Source organism: Cynara cardunculus (genome assembly GCF_001531365.2).
Source record: "Cynara cardunculus var. scolymus isolate 2C chromosome LG 12, CcrdV1, whole genome shotgun sequence".
Classification (NCBI taxonomy): Eukaryota; Viridiplantae; Streptophyta; class Magnoliopsida; order Asterales; family Asteraceae; genus Cynara; species Cynara cardunculus.
Window position 1 is genome coordinate 12508601 of NC_037539.1, and position 20624 is coordinate 12529224.

At 34.6% G+C, this 20624-nt stretch overlaps 3 protein-coding genes across 3 annotated transcripts in view; 1 reads left to right on the plus strand and 2 right to left on the minus strand.

The window, feature by feature from the left end:
- Positions 1 to 3516: 3516 nt before the first annotated feature.
- LOC112523134 (negative regulator of systemic acquired resistance SNI1) lies at positions 3517 to 8759 on the minus strand. Its single transcript, XM_025132605.1, has 16 exons — positions 8441 to 8759; positions 8274 to 8340; positions 7805 to 7898; positions 7629 to 7721; positions 7431 to 7517; positions 7114 to 7185; positions 6809 to 6890; positions 6657 to 6706; positions 6288 to 6500; positions 6042 to 6112; positions 5868 to 5937; positions 5415 to 5480; positions 4912 to 5064; positions 4695 to 4816; positions 4287 to 4375; positions 3517 to 3680 (listed from the first exon to the last, which is right to left on the minus strand). The coding sequence occupies exons 1-15, from the start codon at positions 8547 to 8549 to the stop codon at positions 4303 to 4305; spliced, it is 1422 nt and encodes a 473-aa protein (XP_024988373.1). The 5' UTR covers positions 8550 to 8759; the 3' UTR covers positions 3517 to 3680; positions 4287 to 4302.
- Positions 8760 to 14540: 5781 nt separating this feature from the next.
- On the plus strand, positions 14541 to 15035 carry LOC112523706 (L10-interacting MYB domain-containing protein-like). The gene is made up of 2 exons (XM_025133389.1): positions 14541 to 14952; positions 15010 to 15035. The coding sequence occupies exons 1-2, from the start codon at positions 14541 to 14543 to the stop codon at positions 15033 to 15035; spliced, it is 438 nt and encodes a 145-aa protein (XP_024989157.1).
- A 225-nt stretch (positions 15036 to 15260) lies between these two features.
- LOC112523708 (zinc finger MYM-type protein 1-like) overlaps positions 15261 to 20624 on the minus strand; it is a 29305-nt gene continuing 23941 nt past the window's right edge. Inside the window, exons 2-4 of the mRNA XM_025133390.1 lie at positions 17863 to 17976; positions 16819 to 17214; positions 15261 to 16699 (exon numbers count right to left, since the gene is read on the minus strand). Of these exons, the coding sequence (XP_024989158.1) occupies positions 15261 to 16699; positions 16819 to 17214; positions 17863 to 17976 (1949 nt within the window). The remainder of the gene's footprint in view (positions 16700 to 16818; positions 17215 to 17862; positions 17977 to 20624) is intronic.

The following is a 20624-nucleotide window of genomic DNA, read 5'->3' on the forward strand; positions in this document are numbered from 1 at the left end:
TTTCAGTGGAATGAACGATGAGTGTAAAAGATAAAAAAAAACAAATAATTAAAATAATAATAATTCAAGGACAAAATGATAAAATTGCGCTCATGTGACTGGGCACATGAAGGTACTTAATGGTTGAAAGTTATAGTCTATTAGCAAGAAGAAGTAAAACCAAAACAAGAGTCTGTTAGCAAGAAGAACTAAAATCAAAACAGAAACCGCACCATAAGTTTTTTCTTCATATAAACAAAGTAAATGGAAGGAAACCAATAAACCAAAATTATACAAGAATCTAATAATATCTTACCCAGATTATTCTTAACTAAACGGATACCCAACTTTTCCTCATACTCGTAGGGGATTGGACAGTGCGAAGGGGAGGCAGGATATGAGGCATATTCAGGGAGCAAGGATAGGAACGAGGAGTGCATTCCTCGCCCCATTTTCATCCCCATGTAATTGGCACTCTCATTCTAACAGGAAAAGTTATAAAGCTCATTAATGTAGTGTTAACATTTTTAAATGGACGTCACTTGGCTAACGATCTCTTTTCGTGTTGTTCCACTCATGATCGATCATTCTTTGAATATTTAATATGTATTGAAACATAACTATCAATAGACTTTAGTTTTTTGCTTATGTCATTTTAGTACGTGTTAGTGCATAACTTCAATATTTTCTTCCTTCTAAAATCAATCCAAGCACTATTCGGAACAACGTTCATTTTCATCTCTTTCCCAATGCAAACCACACTCACAAGATTCCCCTACTCAAATCCTTACCGAGTACTATTACCAGTATTACTTGACGTTTTTCACGACACCAAAGACTTCAAAAAGTTATATAGGTACAATGAACGACTCGACGAAGCTAAAGACAAATCTAATGTCACTAATCATTCTTTTTTTGGAAAGGTGTCCCAGGTTATGCCTGGACTAATGACGAAAAATTGTGATTGCAATAAATCAATCATGGTAAATTCAGTGGCCACAACTGTTGTGTACGCTTGGAATCGAACTCTGAGCAAATGTGATATTCCACCACATTCCTCAGGACCTGAACCGCTACGCCACAACCATTGTGGTTCTAATCATTCTTTTGTAGGCTTTATTTATGGTTGTTGTCATGAAGTTTGAGAATTTTGTTTTTTTTATTAAACATGGACAATTATAAGAATATTATTGCATCAACGATCGTTTAAAAACATAAAAGCTAAACGATTACTTGAAAAACTAATCAGCAGATAAGTTAAATAGAGAAAAATAATAATATTCATCTACATTTTTGTTAGACATAAAGCTATGCCCTTCGCAAGATTTTGTTAGCAAAAGGAAAATGTGTGTTGTGTATATGGAAGTAGATATGGGCAAAGGGGTTCCTATCTCGTATCCGGTCCTGATTAACCTATTTCGTTCCTGAAGCACAGGATGTTACGACCCAATCAATTGGTGTCGGTTACATAACCGGTCACCCCAACTAGTTACTACATTTGAAAATCAAATTATTCACAACCAAGCCTCCATAATCAGCCACCATAACTGGACCCAATGCCCTGAAGGACTAGTTTTTGGAATTTCTGCACATGCTACAAGTCATGTTGTGAGTAGCCAACGAACTTACCCTTTTTTGTCTTTCTTAAGACTTCTTAAATCTCTCAATCTCGCACTTACTTCAGGAATCCATCATTAATGTCAGATCACGGAATACCAGTTTACAATCAAATCATAATGGAACATGAACATCAACTTCAAGAATCAAATAATGATGATATTTAATAGAAGCTTTTCACGTATTTCTAAACAATTGACAAGTTTACATTTCTTTATTTGTATTTATAAGCAAATACATAATAACTTATTATAATAAAAAAGGTATTAATTATTGTTTAATATATTTATTATTTATAGATGCTAAAAATTAAATTATAACAAACAACGGACCATTATAACCAGTTACAACTGGGGACTCCTTTTTTCTAATCATAACCATGACCGAGCTAACATATTACAAACGGGTAGCAATCATATGTTAGGAAATTTTGTGGGTTGGAAGTTTGTCTTCTATCCCACGTTGGTAGAAAAAGATTTTCTAGAGAAGCTTACAAGGCTTTCTCTAGAAATGGGCTCTAAACAAGTTGGTGGACTCATGGTGGGGTCTTGAGTGGAAGGTCCAACACACACACACGCGCATGGCCGTGGCCGAGGCCGAGGCCGAGGGCGCAGGATTCGCGAAGGTGGCGCGCTTTGCACGCCGCATCAGAGCAGAAGGAGCCTCGCCCCGAGCTCCGAGTATCTTTTTGATACAAAATCGAGAGAAGAAGAAAAATTAACAGTTTTTTTTTTTAAATCGAATATTGACTTAGTCTTCCCACGATTTTGAGATAATGCTTACTGGAGAAAAATCCTCCATCGTAATCTCGGTTTTTGGGGAGGATTTCGTGGGAAGTTGAAGGCTTCACCCAATATATAAACTAGGTTGAAGCCAACTCTCGAATACACAAAAAAAAATCAATTCTTTCCTTCTATCGATCGCTGCTTCTGAACGTTCTATTTCTTCTCTACCAAATTCTGCATCCATCGTTCTTTATTTCGTTTTTGATCGATGTTCATAAACGAAATGTTTACTGCATCAAATCCTAGGGCTTTGCGACCAGTAGACTCACAGCGAAAAGAGTGGTCGTATAGAACCTTAAAGGACAGGTTTTACCGTGCAGATTACGATTCATCTCCAGTTTAATCAGGTATGTTTTATATTTAGTGCATTGTATTTAATTTCTGTTCACTAAGTGAACAACTCTGCTTCTACTCTTTTCTTTCATTGAATTTATCGCGAAGAATAGATTCAATCTGTGTGAATTGGCACTCTGATGAGGTGTTGTGGGTTCTGAACACTAAAAGGTTTATTTTTTCCTGTTAAAGATTTAAAAGTTTTATAGTGGTAAAACTTTATTTGTTTCATCTTTCTTACTCGAACTATTTTTCAACATCATAACCAATCCCCGTCTTAAAATGCTATAAACCTTACCAGTAACCCAATTTTCCCATCTCTATATGCAAGTACATGCTTTACTATGAGTTGTTTATTCAAATGCTTATCCAGTAAATGCTTACTGTTAAGAGTCAACACTGTAATTTTATTTTACCGGGTAAGATTGTTATTGCTCTTACGGGTAAGATTTTTGACCTTTGCCATATTCATCGGGAAAGGAAAATTAAGCAGTAAGCACTTACCGAGTAAGCGTTCAGTAAATGACCCCTATAATAAACCCCGAAAATAATAATCCCCCCCCCCCTAATGATACAATTTCACGTATGAAAGTCTTGGTCCAACGAGAACCAAACCAAGACACTATTTAACTAAATCAATCCTCTTTCAAGTCGAAACACGAATCCAACTTTTCCATCTCCAAACTACGAGCAATTCGACCAAACTTGTTTTTGGGGTTTAGAGACAACTCGTTTTATCCAAAAAAAAAGAGTTTAATTTTAATTTTAAAGATTCATTATCTTCAAAACATACTTTATAGATGTTGGTACAAACTTAATATACACAAAAACAGACCTAGAAATCAAAACGAATCTTTAAAACCCAATTTAACCTTGAACAAAGAGATCATCATCTTCAAAAGACGTTTTCTGATCTTTGAACCGTAACTCTTGTTGCCCCGATCACCACAATGCCAACGACTGCCGCTAGAATTCAGAATGTTGTGTACAATGGAGATCAAAAGAGAGGAATAAGTAACAAAGAAGGTAGTCGGTCAAAAAGAGCCACACCCATTACGAGATGGCCTAAAGTTTCTTCGACCTTAGGAATCAAATGTATTTACATAAAAAGCTCATCTTTATATGATCCGAACAAAGTTTAGGCATAATGATTACCAAACATGACTTTGAAAAAACTAATAGCATCCACAGAATAATACTTCATGGAACGACATTTTGTATTTTCAGAAAACTTCATGCTAAGCATCTGGTAAAACTCTTGACGGATCTATCATAAGCAAAGCTCATGTCGTTGGCAAAATGCTAATAGTGAAAACATAAGTTCAAATTTGAGCAACCTTACACACTAACGTTATAACAAGTATCTAATAATCTATTGTCCAACGATGCATTTCTAGAAGTATCTAGTATAAAGTATACGCGAATTAAAAGACCATTTGTTCCAGAAGCATATATATATATATATACATATAATACAGTACTCTAACTGCATCGACATAAAATCCACCGCCAATCTTGATTTAGGATTCCACCAAACATTAAGAACAAATATGTCTAGGTTGTATGGCTTACCATGAATCAAAAACTCCTATGAGCTTCTTGAGAGCATAATTGCAGCTGTGAAAAGTGCCTCTTTCCCAAATGGCAGTATCTCTGTGTGCCTGAACAAGAATTGTCAACACCCCAATAACAATCCTCAATTCTTGACCTCATTTTCAATAAATTAATATAAAGACATCATATTTGAATACAAATAAGATGGAGGATTATCAACTATGTCAATGTTCTGGAAATGCAAGTATGCTGCTTTCAAAAGATTATCATGTTAGATAACTTCTGCATAAAGTAACCAACTATCGATACAGCAAGTTAAAGATTATTTGATGCATTTATAACCCCAAATTTTTTTCCTCCATTAGATTTGGTGATTGCAAGCATTTGAGAAAGACAACACACCAAAAACACCAGCACGATACTTACTCATTTGTTTTTTTAAGACATGTGAAGGCTGAGATCATACTATTGCAGATCTCTGGAAGAGAGTTGCCAGCAATGTCTTCCTTATATTCAGTTGAGTGCTGAGATGGTAATGAAATGTATGCCTGATCAAAGACAAAGAAACAAGAAATTGTCCCTCGTGTTAAATGCTGATTTGGTTATTTTTTCAAATGCTATCATAAATTCCACAGAAATTGACCTGAAAAGCTTGTGCTAAAAGCAATTGAGCTACTTCTGTACTAATCTTCTTTACGATGCTTTTTGTGCTGTTTCCATTTGAAAAACACTTTAATACTCCACCAAATGTTGAATCATTTGTTGAACCATTAGACCTCCTGGTGCGAACAGATGTCTGCAACATGGAACTTTAGAATCATAAGAAATCATGAACTTTGCTTTAACAACAGGTTTTGATTTAGGTCCAAATGGGATTAATTCTCCAATTGAAAATTAATACACTACCAAGTTTGGAAACGATATTGAACACAAGAATATTGAATTCTTGGTGTTAAGTTTGAAAATAAATTCAAACTTTAATATACACATAACATGTTTAAAATAGTAACAGAACAAAAATGTATCCATCTCCATAACAAGGGGAGTTGTATTCATGGCTTAGAAAATAATCAGGATAAAAGAAGTAACTGATGGAATGCTTGAACTTCGATATAGTTAACATAGAATTGGGAAGTGTCAACTTACCTTCGGAATGTACTTTAGTAGATACTGAACAATCATATCCAGCTTCAGTCTAGGTTTGTCCAACGCCTAAAAACAAAATCCCAGATTGTCAAAGGAATCTCAAATATAGTACTAAAAAAATTCGCAACGTACACAAACACATAATTTTGAGTACAAAAGAGAAAAATCCATCAATAAGCTCTAATTAAATTGACGGGAAAGCACAAAACTTGCATATAAGAATATGTTTTCTTGCTATTTGCATTGGATGGAGAGTATACTAGGAAAAAACATTAGGTTCTCTTCATTTATACTAATTTTCTCCCATCCTCCTTGTGGATCTCATCTACATTTCTCCTCACATTAAAACCCATATCCACATCTTCATTTCTCCACAGACCATATAAATGGAACCCACAAAATGAAAACGCTAAACCACCAAAATAAGTAGAACTTTAGTATTTGAATAGGTACCTGAAAGAATGGGAATAATATATTTTTGTCATAAGTAAGTTCATCCAAGATAATCTCTATGGCAGGGGTTCTGCATAAATCCAGGTAGCTCAATATTACTGGTCAAATTTTGGGTACATTCATGAATATAACATACTTTGAATTTGGTTACAACAGACAAAAAAGTAAAACTACCTTACACCATCTGCTCTGGTAGTCTGACCCTCCATATCAGCAGCTTTCTTAGATGAATCCAGCTCGATGATCTATTAAAATCATAATGTTATTAAACATGTATTTCGAGTGAATCCATGCTCATGTAAACTCTGAAGTATGAAATCCCTTTATCAACATACCCACCTACCGATCCTTTTTCGGTGGACCTTACTGCAAATAGAAACATACACATACACACAGACAGAGAGCCACAAATTAGTTTACCATCAATAGAAGTTTCTGAACAGCAACACATGTGCACTTTACTATTTCAGGTAAAGCAAGGGCAAAAGCAGTATGACGTTTTCCAGTTACTTCCTCCAATTTAGTTTCTGGAGATCTCACATCATGGCTACAGTCCATAGAAAATTGGGACAGTTCAAAAATAGCAGACAAACAATCTTGGATTAGTCCTTTGTATGCTATCTTCCGTGATACCTGGGACAATGACACAGAAGAAAATGACAAATGTTTATGCTAGCTACCGTTGCATAAAAAGTATTCCAAGCTTACACAAAATAAGGGTACAAATACATGTTACTGACGATACGTTAAAATAAAATAACCAAGAGAAGACTAATATATAGTGCCTACCAGAATCATATTGAGCAACGACTCCCTCACATAGATCCAATCAAAGCTTTCTGCATCAAGAAGAACTCAATTTTTTACTAAGAAAGCTTATGTTATAGACATACTTGCTAAAGTGATTCAAGAACATTAAAAGCCAGTAAGATGATGTTAACCTGAAAAAGCCAGATTACGGGGTACAAAGTCTCCTTCAAGGACATTGACAAGATACTGGAATAGTAACATATTCCTAAGAGGCTGCAATGATTTATGTCAGAATTAAAGAAATATATTAAGATTAATATTTCTATATTCTCTAGAAAACACTTTAATATACAACTGCTAGAGATTATATAAGAATGACATGAAACAATGTGGACAATTAATGGACACACTTGTTGCATGTCTCATGGTAGCACTTTATAAATTCACAAGGAAGAGCTTCACAAGATGGCAATTCATGTAAAAGTTGAGAAATAACCTTTGAGTCTAGTGTTTTGGTATTTGCTTCCTCTGCCACTTTAGCAAGATCTCCTATTAGAAGATGAAAAGCCTGAACCACAAAAAGAAACACAAGTACATAAAAAGATATTTAACCATGCTAATATAGATAGAATTGAAAAAATGGCATCAATCAATGCATTAATAACTCGATACAGTAAACCTACTGCCTTACTCAGATATCTGTCTTACAACTGAAGAAATAAACCACAAAGAACAAAAAAATGAACTTAGCTTACACCTGTAAACTAAATAATGCTCTATCAATCTATGTATGAACAGACAATTGTAACTCACAATGGCATCAAGTGATCCACCAACTTTATCCAAATCTTGTTTCTCACAAGAAGAGACATCTGGGCCAAATGAAAATGGAGACCATGCCTGACATGCACGGAGAACTTAAATCATTCATAATGACATAGGGCTGCAACTCATAGTTATAGGCCGTAAAGAATGGACAGAGGCATGAGGCTTGAGCTACGATTTTTATACCTCTTCCACCACAACTAGTTCATTACGCTGGGGGGAAGAAGGTGAAGATGATTCTGATTTTTCAGCTACGGAAAGAGACACCTGAGGGAAGCGCTACAATGAAGGCAACATTCCCCGATTAAAAATAAATTATAGCAGAATATTTTGGTGACAAAAAGTATAGGTATGAAAAATACCTTATCTAACTCGAGTAAGAGTTGATAGCTTGACATTATCAAATCCAGTGAATTCTCTACTTTCAGAATTTGGAAAATTGCCTTGTACATTTTGCTATGACACCAAATGTTGGTTATGAATAGTCAAACAATACAAATATATATAATTTCAGAATTAGATAGAGTTTATGTTCAACAGCCAATTGTGTTTATATATTACACAGGCAAACATAAAATCTCAACACCACATTAAAACAAGGGTTATATCCAAATCACAAATTCATCATAGAGGTGCAGGTCTTAGTTATAAAGAAACGGGATAAAACTCAAAAAGTGATTATGAAAAGGTAATAAAACCCATATCAGTTATCAAAAAGCAAAAGTTTATTCGACCAACTAAGTCAAGTCCCATATCACGGAATAGAGCCAATTTAACGAACACTTGGTGGGCAAAATTTTACAAATTGAAAGAAAAGGAAAACGAGTTTACTTGGTGGGTGCAGAAGCATTTTCGGGAACAAGGAAACCAGAACGAACAGCTTCAAGAAAAGATAGCCCTACAAACAAAACAACATTTACAAACTGTAAACCCCCCAAGAAATAAATGAATTCAATTTAAGTGATTAAAGATTAGACAAACGGAAAGACGCTACGTACTGTCATCGGCTACATGCTGAGTAGATTTGCTGAAACAAGAAGTGTCGAGGATGGCCATCGTATTCTCTTCCATCCCTCCATCTCCTCGTCTTCTTCGTTTCGTCCCCATTCTTACTCCAGTTTTCTCAAATTCGATTTATGTACTGTACTTGCTGTGTGGTGAAATCGAACTCCCAAAGGTAAAATTATCTAGTTCGATACTTCGATCGGAGAATTGTTGATCTTAAAATCACTCAAATACCTAAGGAACAAAAGTAGAAAACACGAAAACAKCAAAGATATTGTTCTCGTTTTCCCTCCAAAATTTGGTGTTTCACATTCGCCGGGTGTTTGGGGATTGCTTATTTATTTAAGACCAGTTGTGAATCCGCGAAATGTGGCGGGAGCCATGAATTTTAACGATTTTGAAGTTTCACTGGTTTTATAAGATAAGATTTAACAATGATATATGTTATACTTGGTCTTTATATATTAATACAATTTGAATAAATAAGAATTATGGTTCCAATTACAGACTATCGATGAAAAAAATTGCATGACACTTTAAAATACAATATATTTAAAATCCAACATATTTAAGACTTCACAAATATGTTCGATTTACACTAACAGTAAAGAACCAAAAAACTTGAGTTTTAAGATAAACACTCAAAACCAATAAAGAAAACTACAAATTTGACAGATCATAAGCAATGAAAAGACCAAAAAAGTTGGATTTTAGAATGAAATTTCAACTGTTTATCATCTTTCTTGTCCATAAACTTAGATTAAGGTTGAATTAATACATGTATATATAGATATATATATTTCAAAAAAACTCAAGAATATATTAATTCAAAACATATTATACAGTGCAATTTGGACAGCCTAACCCTAAAATATATAGTATATATATAAATAAATATCTATAAAAGTATAAATCGTAAATATTAAAAATATTTTTTCACAGTACATATAACATATAATAATATAATTAAGTCAAACACTATTCAATATTAGACTCATTTTGAAGGCATTAACGAGACGATTATAATGGTGTAAATTATTAAAATAAAAATGTATTTTTTAAACATGTTTTAATTGATATACGATTATGTATATTAATTTGATAAATGTTTAAAATGAAACATTTAAAAGTAAATGACGTAAAATAAATTAATTAACTAATTACAGGGGTATAAAATGTAAATTTAAAATTATAATTCTAAAATAATCGGTATGGGAGAGGGTGAAAAAGTGATATAAAAGGTATCTTGATCATTTAGTATTTTAATACTTTAAGACTTTTGTTAAATTTGTTTTATAAGATAATATAGATATAGATAAACATACATACAAAACTAACATAGTTATGCAACAACACAACCAAATACTTTTCATTCATTTCCTTCAATGTGATATAAGCAAGTCAATAGCATCTTCAACAAAAATTCACATGATTTAGCAAAAATGAACAAATACAGGTCCCATTACTAAACAAAAAAGCATATAACAAACAATGAAAATGCTAATAATGAGGTTATTGAAGGAGAAAATCTACAACTATCATAAAATAAAACTTTCCAGTTAGGGATAAGGGCCAACATCCCATTAGGTGTAGCTTATCAAGCTATATATATATATATATATATATATGTGATCAACAGGTTTTAAAAGCAACAACAAATATTAGGGAGAGAGATGTTTAACCAACATTATCCATAGCAAAGGATTCAAGCCCTTTCCATGACAATGTTTGAAGTTTAAATCTAAACAAACTTGTCATGCAACTGGCAAAAGATACAACCAACTGAAGATTCATAGAAATGATGAATAATGCAAGGAAGTGAAAAGCACAAGTGAAAATGCTTGATTTTTTTAGGCCACTGTTTTTGATCATTGAAAAATTACATTGTCCAAGCTTTGTCCTTCTGAGTTCTGAGTGTCAAGCATTTAATCATCAAATTTTTTAATCAATATACCAATTTTGTCATATTTATCAATTTAGTATAGGAAAAAGATGTTAACAGTGGTGGAACTAACTTTAGAGAAAGGAAAACCAATATCTGTTCAGATCCATCATCTTGATACAATTGGTAGACAAAAACCACATGAAACATCAGCCTTCCATTACTTTCTAACCCAAAAGGTACAAGCCCGATCAAAATCTTCAAAAAGAAGTAATAACAAACAAGCAAGTTGATGCATTAAATAAAAATAGGAACTTAAGAATTTTCCATTATAAAACCAATCATCAGCTAGATTTGGTCCATAAGAATACTTCCAGTTCAAAACAAAGACCAATCAACCATACCAATAGATGAGTTTTATCATCATGTCCGAATGAAGGCAAAAGAAGAATCTTGAAAAAGAGTTACAAGTGAAAGAAATTGTAGAAAGTGGAAGTATTGGTTCCCGTCTTTTAAAAACCAAAGTGAAAATGTACCTTGAATTTTTGCTCCGCCTTCATTCCGAAAGCCAAAGTGGTAGATAGCAGATTTATGGAAAACCAAGACGAAGTGAACCGAGAAGGAATTACAAACCATTAAACTATACACATAACAGTGAATCAACCAGAAGGCAAGAACTTACTTTTGGGGTGAGAAAAACTTCGGGCCACATAAAGGAAGGAGAATAGATGAGTTTTATCATCATGTCCAAATGAAGGCAAAAGCAAAATCTTGAAAAAGAGTTACAAGTGAAAAAAATTGTAGAAAGTGGAAGTATTGGTTCCCTTCTTTTAAAAACCAAAGTGAAAATGTACCTTGAATTTTTGTTTCGCCTTCATTCCGAAAGCTAGAGTGGTAGATAACAGATTTATGGAAAACCGAGACGAAGTGAACCGAGAAGGAATTACCAGAAGCCAAGAACTTACTTTTGGGGTGAGAAAAACTTCGGGCTACATAAAGGAAGGAGAATAGATGTTAGCATGTAGAGGGGTATAACAAAAAGGCTCGGTTGTCAACAATTTTATAGTCAATGATTGAAGAAAACATATCTAAACGGGGTGCTACGGGAAGCATATATTATATTCTAAGAATAAATAATGGTTGTTGTTATCTTAGGCATTTTATCGAACAGTTCATCTACATTAAACCTGGATGAAAATGTACAATAAAGAAACAACAAAGATACACCAAATATGACTGAAAGCAACAGGGAATATCTTACGATTTGTAAGCAAGAAAAAGGTTGTTTGATTGATGAAATCGGTACACATCCAAAGGCTTCGGAAACAACATCATTTACCTCCTTCCCGTCCCTAATCAAAAGTCTGAAAGGAAATGTTGTAGATCAGACATTCAAAATAGGTGAGTAGTAGACAAGAAGAGAATGAATCACCATATTAGGGATTTCTTTTGAATCCAACAGTAGTCAGCATCATGAACGGAGAGAAATGGACGATTTCAAATTTTGAAATCAGTCAATTAAATCAATTGGAAGCCGAAAACGTGTATTGAGCGGGATAAAACAATCTTGAAAATACAAATCCACAGGTGGAAGTGATGGGGAAATGTGCAGCCAATCTTGGGAAGGAGAAAGTTGAGTGATAGGAGGAAACGTGCAACCATTCTTGGGAAGGAGAGTGAGTGAAAGCATTGACAAGTTTTGTGGAGAGTGTGCGATAGAGAGAATCGGTTGCAGTATAATCGTAGAGAGCGTGCGATAGAGAGAGCCGGAGGTTGGGTAGAGTTGTGTTGGGAAGAGGAGAGTTGTTTGGAGTGGTTTAGGGTTTAGAGGCAACCTGATGTGTGAAGGTGTTTCTGCATTAAAGGGTAGTACCTTATGCTTAAAAAAGTTGTACATTTTTATGACTTTAAGACTTTCTGCATTAAAGGGTAGTACCTTATGCTTAAAAAAGTTGTACATTTTTAAGATTTTAAAACTTTCTGCATTAAAGGGTAGTACCTTATGCATGTTAAGGTGTTTTTAAGACTTTGGGCAAATTTGCTTTATAAAGTAGTATAGATGTTTATTGATTTATCTCATTTTAGTCTGGTACTGGCGATAATTTATTTTTATTATTTGGAGCAGAAAAAAAATAAAATTGTTTATACCGGTACCAAACCGGTAATAAGCAGTTTTTGATAAGTCGGTCTTTGCTAACTTATCAAAATCAATTTATGACCGATTACCATTTTAACCTTGTAATACCCTTTCTATACCCTATCCTCAACAGATACGAACCACCCCTTGTGAGAAATCAACAAAACCCTCCCCACCGCCTGTGAGAAGAAATCATCGATCTTCCCTTCGGTTTCTTTCTGTCTCATCATCGCCGGAAACTTTCCCTGCTGATTCGTTCTCCTGCATAACGTATTAAGGTTAGTGATCGATCTTCCCCATTCCGTAGTTATCTGCTAGTTCATTTTTTTTTTCTTATTCTCTCCTCAACAGATACGAACCAAAACCCTCCCTACCGCCTATGAGAAATCATCGCTCTTCCATTCGGTTTCTTTCTGTCTCATCGTCGTCGGAAACTTCCCCGGCTGAATTTGTTCTTCTGCATAACGTATTTTGAGGTTAGTGATTGATCTTCCTTGTTCCGTAGTTATTTGCTAGTTTTTTTTTTCTTATTGTGAAGTGGATTTCTCTCTACTTCAATTTCTGTGGGTTTATCAATTTCTGTGGATTTATCTCTACTTCAATTTTTGTGGAATGCATGTGTTTTGTTTATAAACTGCAAGTTGGATGACAGACCCCTTCAATGGTGATTGCTTAAGTGGTCATCAACATTAGACAATTTTGTGTGTGGAGTGAGTGATTACGCATAGATAAGACTGACCTAATAACTCACAATGAGACTCATGTCATTCGCATGCTGGTTTTGTGTCGAAACTGCTGAGGCAGATAACAAAGGCTTGGTATGCAGATAGTGGGTATCGATAATGCATTGTGAAAATGTCTTGTCCAATCTTCCCAAATTGTATAATCACTTTATTTTGGTCTGCAGCTGGCACATTGTGAGAAGGGTCAACAGAAGCTACGAGTTGAAAATTCCTCACAGAAGCCACTGTAACACGGCATTTGAACAGCTTGAACGACTATGATTAGCTTGAAAGGCTTAATCACTTGGAGGTTGGCTATCATACATGGTGAATTTGCTTCCAAGAAATTAGACCTGTTAAAAAAAAGAAAAGATTTTGCGTATTTAAATATTTTTAATACTCCTAACCTTTACAAAATTGTTTAACTTTGCAAATATTTGAGTATTTGTGGAATATGTAAAATACTTGTCAATAGGGAAACAAAAAGTCTTGCAGACCCAAACCAATGCCATAATTTCGTTTGCAATGATGATAACGATAGAAGTGATAATTTTAACGGAAAATTATGCAAAATTCATGATACGGAGGAAGTACAAGATATACATATATTGATTCTTTTAGTAGCGGAAACTTGCCTCAGTTCACTCAAATGCTTACCCGGTAAGTACTTACCGATAGGAGTCAACACTATAATTTATTTTTCTGGGTAAGATTGTAGTGCATCAAAACAATATAGTATGCAACAATTTACCCGATAAGCGCTTACCCGGGTAAGAGTCTTCACTCTCACTTACTGGGTAAGACTCTCCATCCTTTTACCGTTCTAACCGGGTAAGATTCTAAACTCTTACCATGTTCATTCAGAAAAGAAAATTATCCGGTAAGCACTTATTGGATAAGCGTTTAATAAACGGCCCCTAAGATGTAACTACTTTTGTTTCCTTTAAAAAAAGGATTTGAGAATACAATGCCAGAGGATTGCCACTGGAACTCATTTATAGGACAGACATTAAACCATGTTTGCTGGGATTATCAAGAAGAAAGATAGTTTATGGGGGTGTTTAGAATTACTACATATGTAGACCATTAATTCTTTTCCAAGGATATGATGCTTTTGAGGGGTAAAATTCAATTTTAGTTCTAGATGTGTGGCAGGGAAACAACACTAAGACACATGGCATCTGTGCAAAAGGAAAGAACCAATATTATAGATTCATCATCCAACCCTTCTAATTCCACATATTCTGCCCTGACTCTGTTAGCAGCCCATCTTATGTATTTATAATGGAACAGTAAGTTTATTTTAGATGGTTCAAACAGGTTTTTTTGTAGCCACCCATTTATACAACGTAATGGAAACTGAATACATTAGTGGTCTTCTTATTAACTTTGTTATTCAGGTAATGGATGTGAACAATGCTAACTTTGTTGCTAGTGATATATCGAAAAAGAATAAGCCAAAACTTGTTTGGGATAATACTACCTTTATGGTGTTCATTGATTTGTGCATGAATGAGGTTAAAAATGGGAATAGACCTGGTAGTCACTTCAATAAGCTTGGGTGGGGAAACATAGAGCAGAAGATTAAGAAACGGACAAGAAAATCTTTTGACAAGAAGCAACTTAAAAACAAATGGGACACTACTATGAAGAAAGACTGTAAGTTGTATGATCGTTTAATGATGATTGAATCTGGCATTGGATGGGATCCCGTGAGAAAGACAATTGTTGCATCACTAGAGTGGTGGGACGAAAAAAATAAAGGTAATACTATTTTATATACATTCTTTTGTTTTCTATTACTTTTTCATGATTTCCTAGTGAAATTTGCTAATAAGAGCCATTAACACACATGACAATAAAGATCTTGCCAAGTTTAGGGATTTAAATTTGGAGATTTATCAAGTGTATTATGAGCCTTTATTTCGAGATTCCGTTGCCATTGGAGACAGTGGCGAATGCAGAAAAATATATTGTAGGGGGCATGATATAAGATAAAATAATAATTAACTTCAATTTCATGCAAAAATGATAAAAAGTTACCTCTTACAACTGTGCCATACGACTCTTCATCATTGAGTAATTACATCATCATCTGAAACTGCGAAAAGTGCTTCTTTTTCTATAGTACATATCATTGCAGCATTCAAAAATTCATCACCGAATTTGTTACGTAAATCTGACTTCACAATCTTCATAGCAGAAAAACATCTTTCGATTGTTGCGGTAGCAACTGGCAAAACCAAAGCCAACTTCAATAACCGATATACTAGAGGATAAGTTTTATGCTTTTTTGTTTCCACTAACAATCTAGCGAGCTCGACAATACCACTCAAATTGGCAAATCTTTCATCTTGACGCACAATCAAATAGTACATGTTAAGTTGTTTCCCAAGAGCGATCCTTTCCATATGACTAAAATCTTGAGAATACAACTCACTCAACTTCAATAAATCTGATACATTGAACTGCGAAAATGAATTGCATGGACTCAAAGCTGCTATATTTTTAAGCAATTCAATACTTACCTCACTAAATCGATCCCTAAACTCTTGAATTTGCATGTCCACAACAGTGTTGAAAATATCAAACTTGTAATAATGACGATTGGTGATGTTGGTTCTTTGTCTTCCGTTTTTTGAATAATGGTCTTCCATATCCAAAGCTTCAATACCATTTGCTTCACAAAAAGAATACATTTTCTTCAAAAGTAGATCAAAACCAGTTTCTCTAAATTGTTGCAATAGTTGTTTGGTTCCTCTTATCAATGCAACCGTTTCCAAAATATCTTGATCCTTTTTTTGAAGAGCCCGTGACAACAAGTCTGTGACCTCTAAAATATGAAACATCAAATGCAAATAAATCACGAAATCAAATGTCTTCAAATATGCTAAAATACCAATTGCTTGAGTGCGACTAAAACCATTATCCCCGTCCTCTTCAACATACCGGAGCACTTCAACAACATTCGGAAACAAAGTAATCAAGCTCAAAATGGTTTTGTAATGAGAACCCCACCGTGTATCTCCGGCTCGTATAAGAGAAAGCTCTTGGTATTTCCCTGTTCTAGTATCAATTTCACACTTACCAATTGCTTCTTGCACTCTATCTTTGTAACTTTGTCCAAGCATGTCTTTACGCTTGCAAGAAGCATTCACCACATTGATCACCATTCCTAACATATTAAAAAAGTTTTCAACTCCGTCATGTTTATTTGCAACTGCCACAACAACTAATTGAAGTTGGTGAGCAAAACAATGGATATAATATGCCGAGCTATTTTCGTTCAAGATCAAGGCCTTTATCTTATTGAACTCACTGCACATATTGCTTGCTCCGTCATAACCTTGCCCTCTTACGTGTTTCAAACTCAATCCATGTTCAGCAAATAAAGTATCAATGGCAGATTTAAGAATTGAAGAAGATGTCCCCGTCACATGAACAATACCAAAAAATCTCTCCTTAACAATACCATGTGCATCAACATACGTAAAACCACCGCCATTTGTTCCTTCGTAGAAACGTCACTAGACTCATCAACTAGCAATGAGAACACATAATCACCAATTTCTTTACGAATGGATTTGAGTATTTGATTTGCAAAACAAGCAGCAATATCTTTTTGAATACTTGGAGACACAATTTGATTATTCTTTGGAGCATTTTTTAGTATAACTTTACCTACATCCTCGTTGCAATCACCAATTAAGGCTAATGTTTCTAAGAACATGCCTTTAGAAATAGACATTTCAGATTCGTCGTGACCACGAAAGGGCAATGCATTATTCAACAAGAATCTACAAGCCTTAATTGAAGCATTTAATTGTATTCGATTCTTATTCTTCTCCTTCTCAGTTTGCTTATGAAAGGCAACGACAATATATCGATCTTGGCTCATTAGATCCTCACCTTTCTTAGGTGCTCTATTGTAAAAACTATTAATATCGCCAACATGAAGACCAAGTCTCTCCGTTTTATTCCAACTATTAAAACCATATGTGACAAAAGCATCACTCCCACATTGTCCTACGTAATGATCTCTAAACAAATAACAACACAAACAAAAAGCTCTATCCGTTTTTACACTATACTTCAACCAATTAGCGTATTAATCAAACCAAGTCGGACAAAACGTCTTCCTTTACTCCTGACATATTTTTTTGGAAATGCATGACCCCGTGGTTGACAAGGTCCTCTAAGCAAGTATTTTCTTCTTATTTCATCCCTTTGATTAGGATGATATTCCAAAATCTTTTTCCTATCGGCTGGATCCCAAGGAAGATCGTGCAAATCAATTTCATAGGACATCGAAGGAGCAGAGCTCGATTCAGGTTTTGATGCTTTCCTTTTAAAAAATCTTTCCATTTTTTCTAGCAATAACAATAACAAGATAAAAATCAATGGTTTATCTTTATCAATAGTAATATTTCCATTTGCCTACAAAATTGCAAAATTAACCTAACATTTCCATTTGTCTATAAAATTGCAAAATTAACCTAACATAAAGCATTTACCAAATCATCAATTGTGAAGCAAACAACAATATCAAAGTCATTCAAAATTAAATATTGGAATTTGGAAATCAAAAATTTTACCCACATCAAATTAGAGACTGGAATAGGCAAGAAGTAGGGAAGAAGCAACCAAATTTTTTACCCAAATCAAATTAGAGACTGCACACTGCACGCAGCCTCGCAGGGAAAAAGCAGCCAGGAGCCAGCGCCCAGCCGACGACCGAAGAAGAAGAAGCAGGAAAGCAGCTTAGTAGCCAGTCGCACGATGCACCGCCTGCACACATGGAAGAAGCAGATGCACGTAGGGAAGAAGCAGACAACTGGGCAAGCAACGATGTGCGTTGACACAGTCGACTCGTAGCAGTGGCCAGTGGTGAAGTCGTTCGTGAATCGTGAGTTCGTGACCGTGAAACATGAATGTGATTGTGAAGGAAGGAAATGGAATGGGGCCTTTATAATTATTTTTTTGGGGGCCCAAACCAAATTAAGTTAAAAACTATAAACAAATTTTTTTTGGGCTTTCTACACTACATTTTGTTGGGGGCCCAGGACCCTAATAAGTCTATATGCATCCGCCCCTGATTGGAGATAAGACTAAGGCTCCCGTTGAATGTCAAAACAATAGCGGTCCAACTAATGTTGAAGATGAAGAAGATCATGAGGGAAAAGAGATAGTGATGAAGTGAATTTAGGCGACGATGATAAACATCTTTTCCTTCAGAGTAGTTCGAGTAAAAGGAAGAAGCCGAACAATGTCACACCTACCCGTTCAACCAAGGGAAAAACTTTTGTAACTTCCTCATTTGAGGATAAACTAGGTAATGTATTGGACGCACTATCATCACGAAGCACACAAACTTTTTCATCACAAAATAATTACTCACCAACGACACAAGAATGCATGGACATTGTGACATGTTTTCCAGGATTTGAAGAAGGTTCAAAGATGTATAGTCAAGCATTATACATCTTCCTAAAAAAACAAGTCTGTGAAAATTTTATGGTTCCAAAGACACACATGGCAAGGATGGAGTTTCTTAAGTTACTTATGGAAGAATGATTCATATCATGTTTTCCCCATTTAATTTTATCTATCCCTTTTTAGGATGATGTTTCACATTATCGTTTAATATTGTGATATTATGTTTTCAACTGGTTTCATATATTGTATTATCGTTTGACATTATGTATGACATTTGACATTATGTATGGCGTTTGATATTATCTATCCTTTTTATATGCGTTTTTAATATGTTTGATTTTTTTAATCTATTAATAGGATGAATAGTGATGACTCTGATTCGAATGATGATAATGAAATAAATTGGGTAAAAGAGGAGAACATATTGCTACTATCATGTACAATAACTATCAAAGGGATAATAATAAGTCATAAATTGAATAGCACGCATGCCTTGCCGCACATCTTCTCGCACATGAAACATATTTATTAATGAAGTACTTAACGTTGCTATGAAGATTTTAGACTACATGTCCCAGTAGTCAAAATGTTATGTTCAAATCTTGCTACACGTTACGGGTTAAAGTTAACATGTAATATATGTATTGAGGAGTCTGTTGGCATTTTCTTGATGACTTTAGCACATGGGTATGAGAATAGGTTAATTCAAGAAACCTTTAATCATTCTGGAGAGACTATTCATAGGCATTTCCATGCTGTTTTGAAAACAGTGCTTAAGTTAAGTGCGGACATCATAAAGCCAAATGCAAATTACAATGAAGATGTACCTGCACATATTTTAAATAAGCACTTTTACAAAAAAAACATAAGTTGTTTTAAAGAAGCAATCCCAAACACCCCCTAAGTGTCCAGGTCTCAAGTTCAACCCCAAAAAAGTCCAGTGTCTTGTTAAAAGATCCGGCTAAAGCACAGTTTTGAGTTGAAAGCTCGGTCCGGTTCAAGGCCAAAAAAAATTCGAATAAAGCCCGCTGAAACGAACCGTTGTCGAACCCAAAAAACCTGGAGATAATTACTTCGTCCTTTCTAGTTGTTTTTTTTGTCTTCTTCCACCTCATTAAACGTTTTAAAATAAGAAAATTAATTAAAATAGTCAATTTTGTTTTATGATTTTGCCACTTGGTCATTTCTCTTCTAAAATCATCAAAATGTTACTTGGTCCGCAAGTGGCGACTCTGTATTTTATGGAGGGATCAAAGTGTAAAAGTGTAATATTCTAGTTGTTATATATATATATATATATATATATATATAGAGGAGCGTTCAAATGCGAACCCTCTCCGTTTGTGTAAACCGTGTGAACCAATCTCAACCATYCATTTTCTTGATCAATGGTCAAGATTTGTAGGCTTTATTTATGGAAATTAAAAAAAAATAAAAATAAAAATAAAAATTCAATTTATTTAATCAATAAGGGTATAATGGTAAACATAATTAACAATTCCTAAGCTCCTAATCGCAATCTTTCAACAGAATCCTGTCTTCATCGCGAACATTCCCAAATCACTGCAAAGGTATCACTTCTTCCCAATCGAATATAGTGTTTCCAAAATCATCGATCATCAGCATATTCAAGAAAAATGGTCGGCAATAATGGAGGTATGTTATATTAATTCATATCGTTTTCGATTTTTCAGAACCCTAACAGTGATTTTGGATCTAATTGTCGCCTGTAATCCCTTGATCTTTCACAGGTCGGAGGCGTTATAGCCATAGATTGAGGGAGATGCATAGTTTTTCGAAGTTTACTAACAACAAAGACAGACCAGTTGAGCTCGATGATGAAGGTATCGACATTGAGTTCGTTAACCAACAAATGAAGAAGAGGGGGAAGAAGAGAGTCGTGCATGATTCTACAGGTAACATATTTCTGTGTTTTGCCTCTTAAAGATGTAAGTTTGTGTAATACATGATTTTGCCTCATGATGAATGTATTTCATTAA

Bases quoted from the DNA above. Each gene is read 5' to 3' on its own strand.
- LOC112523134 (XM_025132605.1), bottom strand. From the start codon at position 8,549: ATGGGGACGAAACGAAGAAGACGAGGAGATGGAGGGATGGAAGAGAAT. The intron at 5,938-6,041 runs GTAGTTTTACTT...GGATTTATGCAG, and splicing joins ACCAGAGCAGATGGTGTAAG to AACCCCTGCCATAGAGATTA. The intron at 4,817-4,911 runs GTCAATTTCTGT...GTCTTTGATCAG, and splicing joins TTTTAGCACAAGCTTTTCAG to GCATACATTTCATTACCATC.
- LOC112523706 (XM_025133389.1), top strand. From the start codon at position 14,541: ATGGAAACTGAATACATTAGTGGTCTTCTTATTAACTTTGTTATTCAG. The intron at 14,953-15,009 runs GTAATACTATTT...ATGATTTCCTAG, and splicing joins GTGGGACGAAAAAAATAAAG to TGAAATTTGCTAATAAGAGC.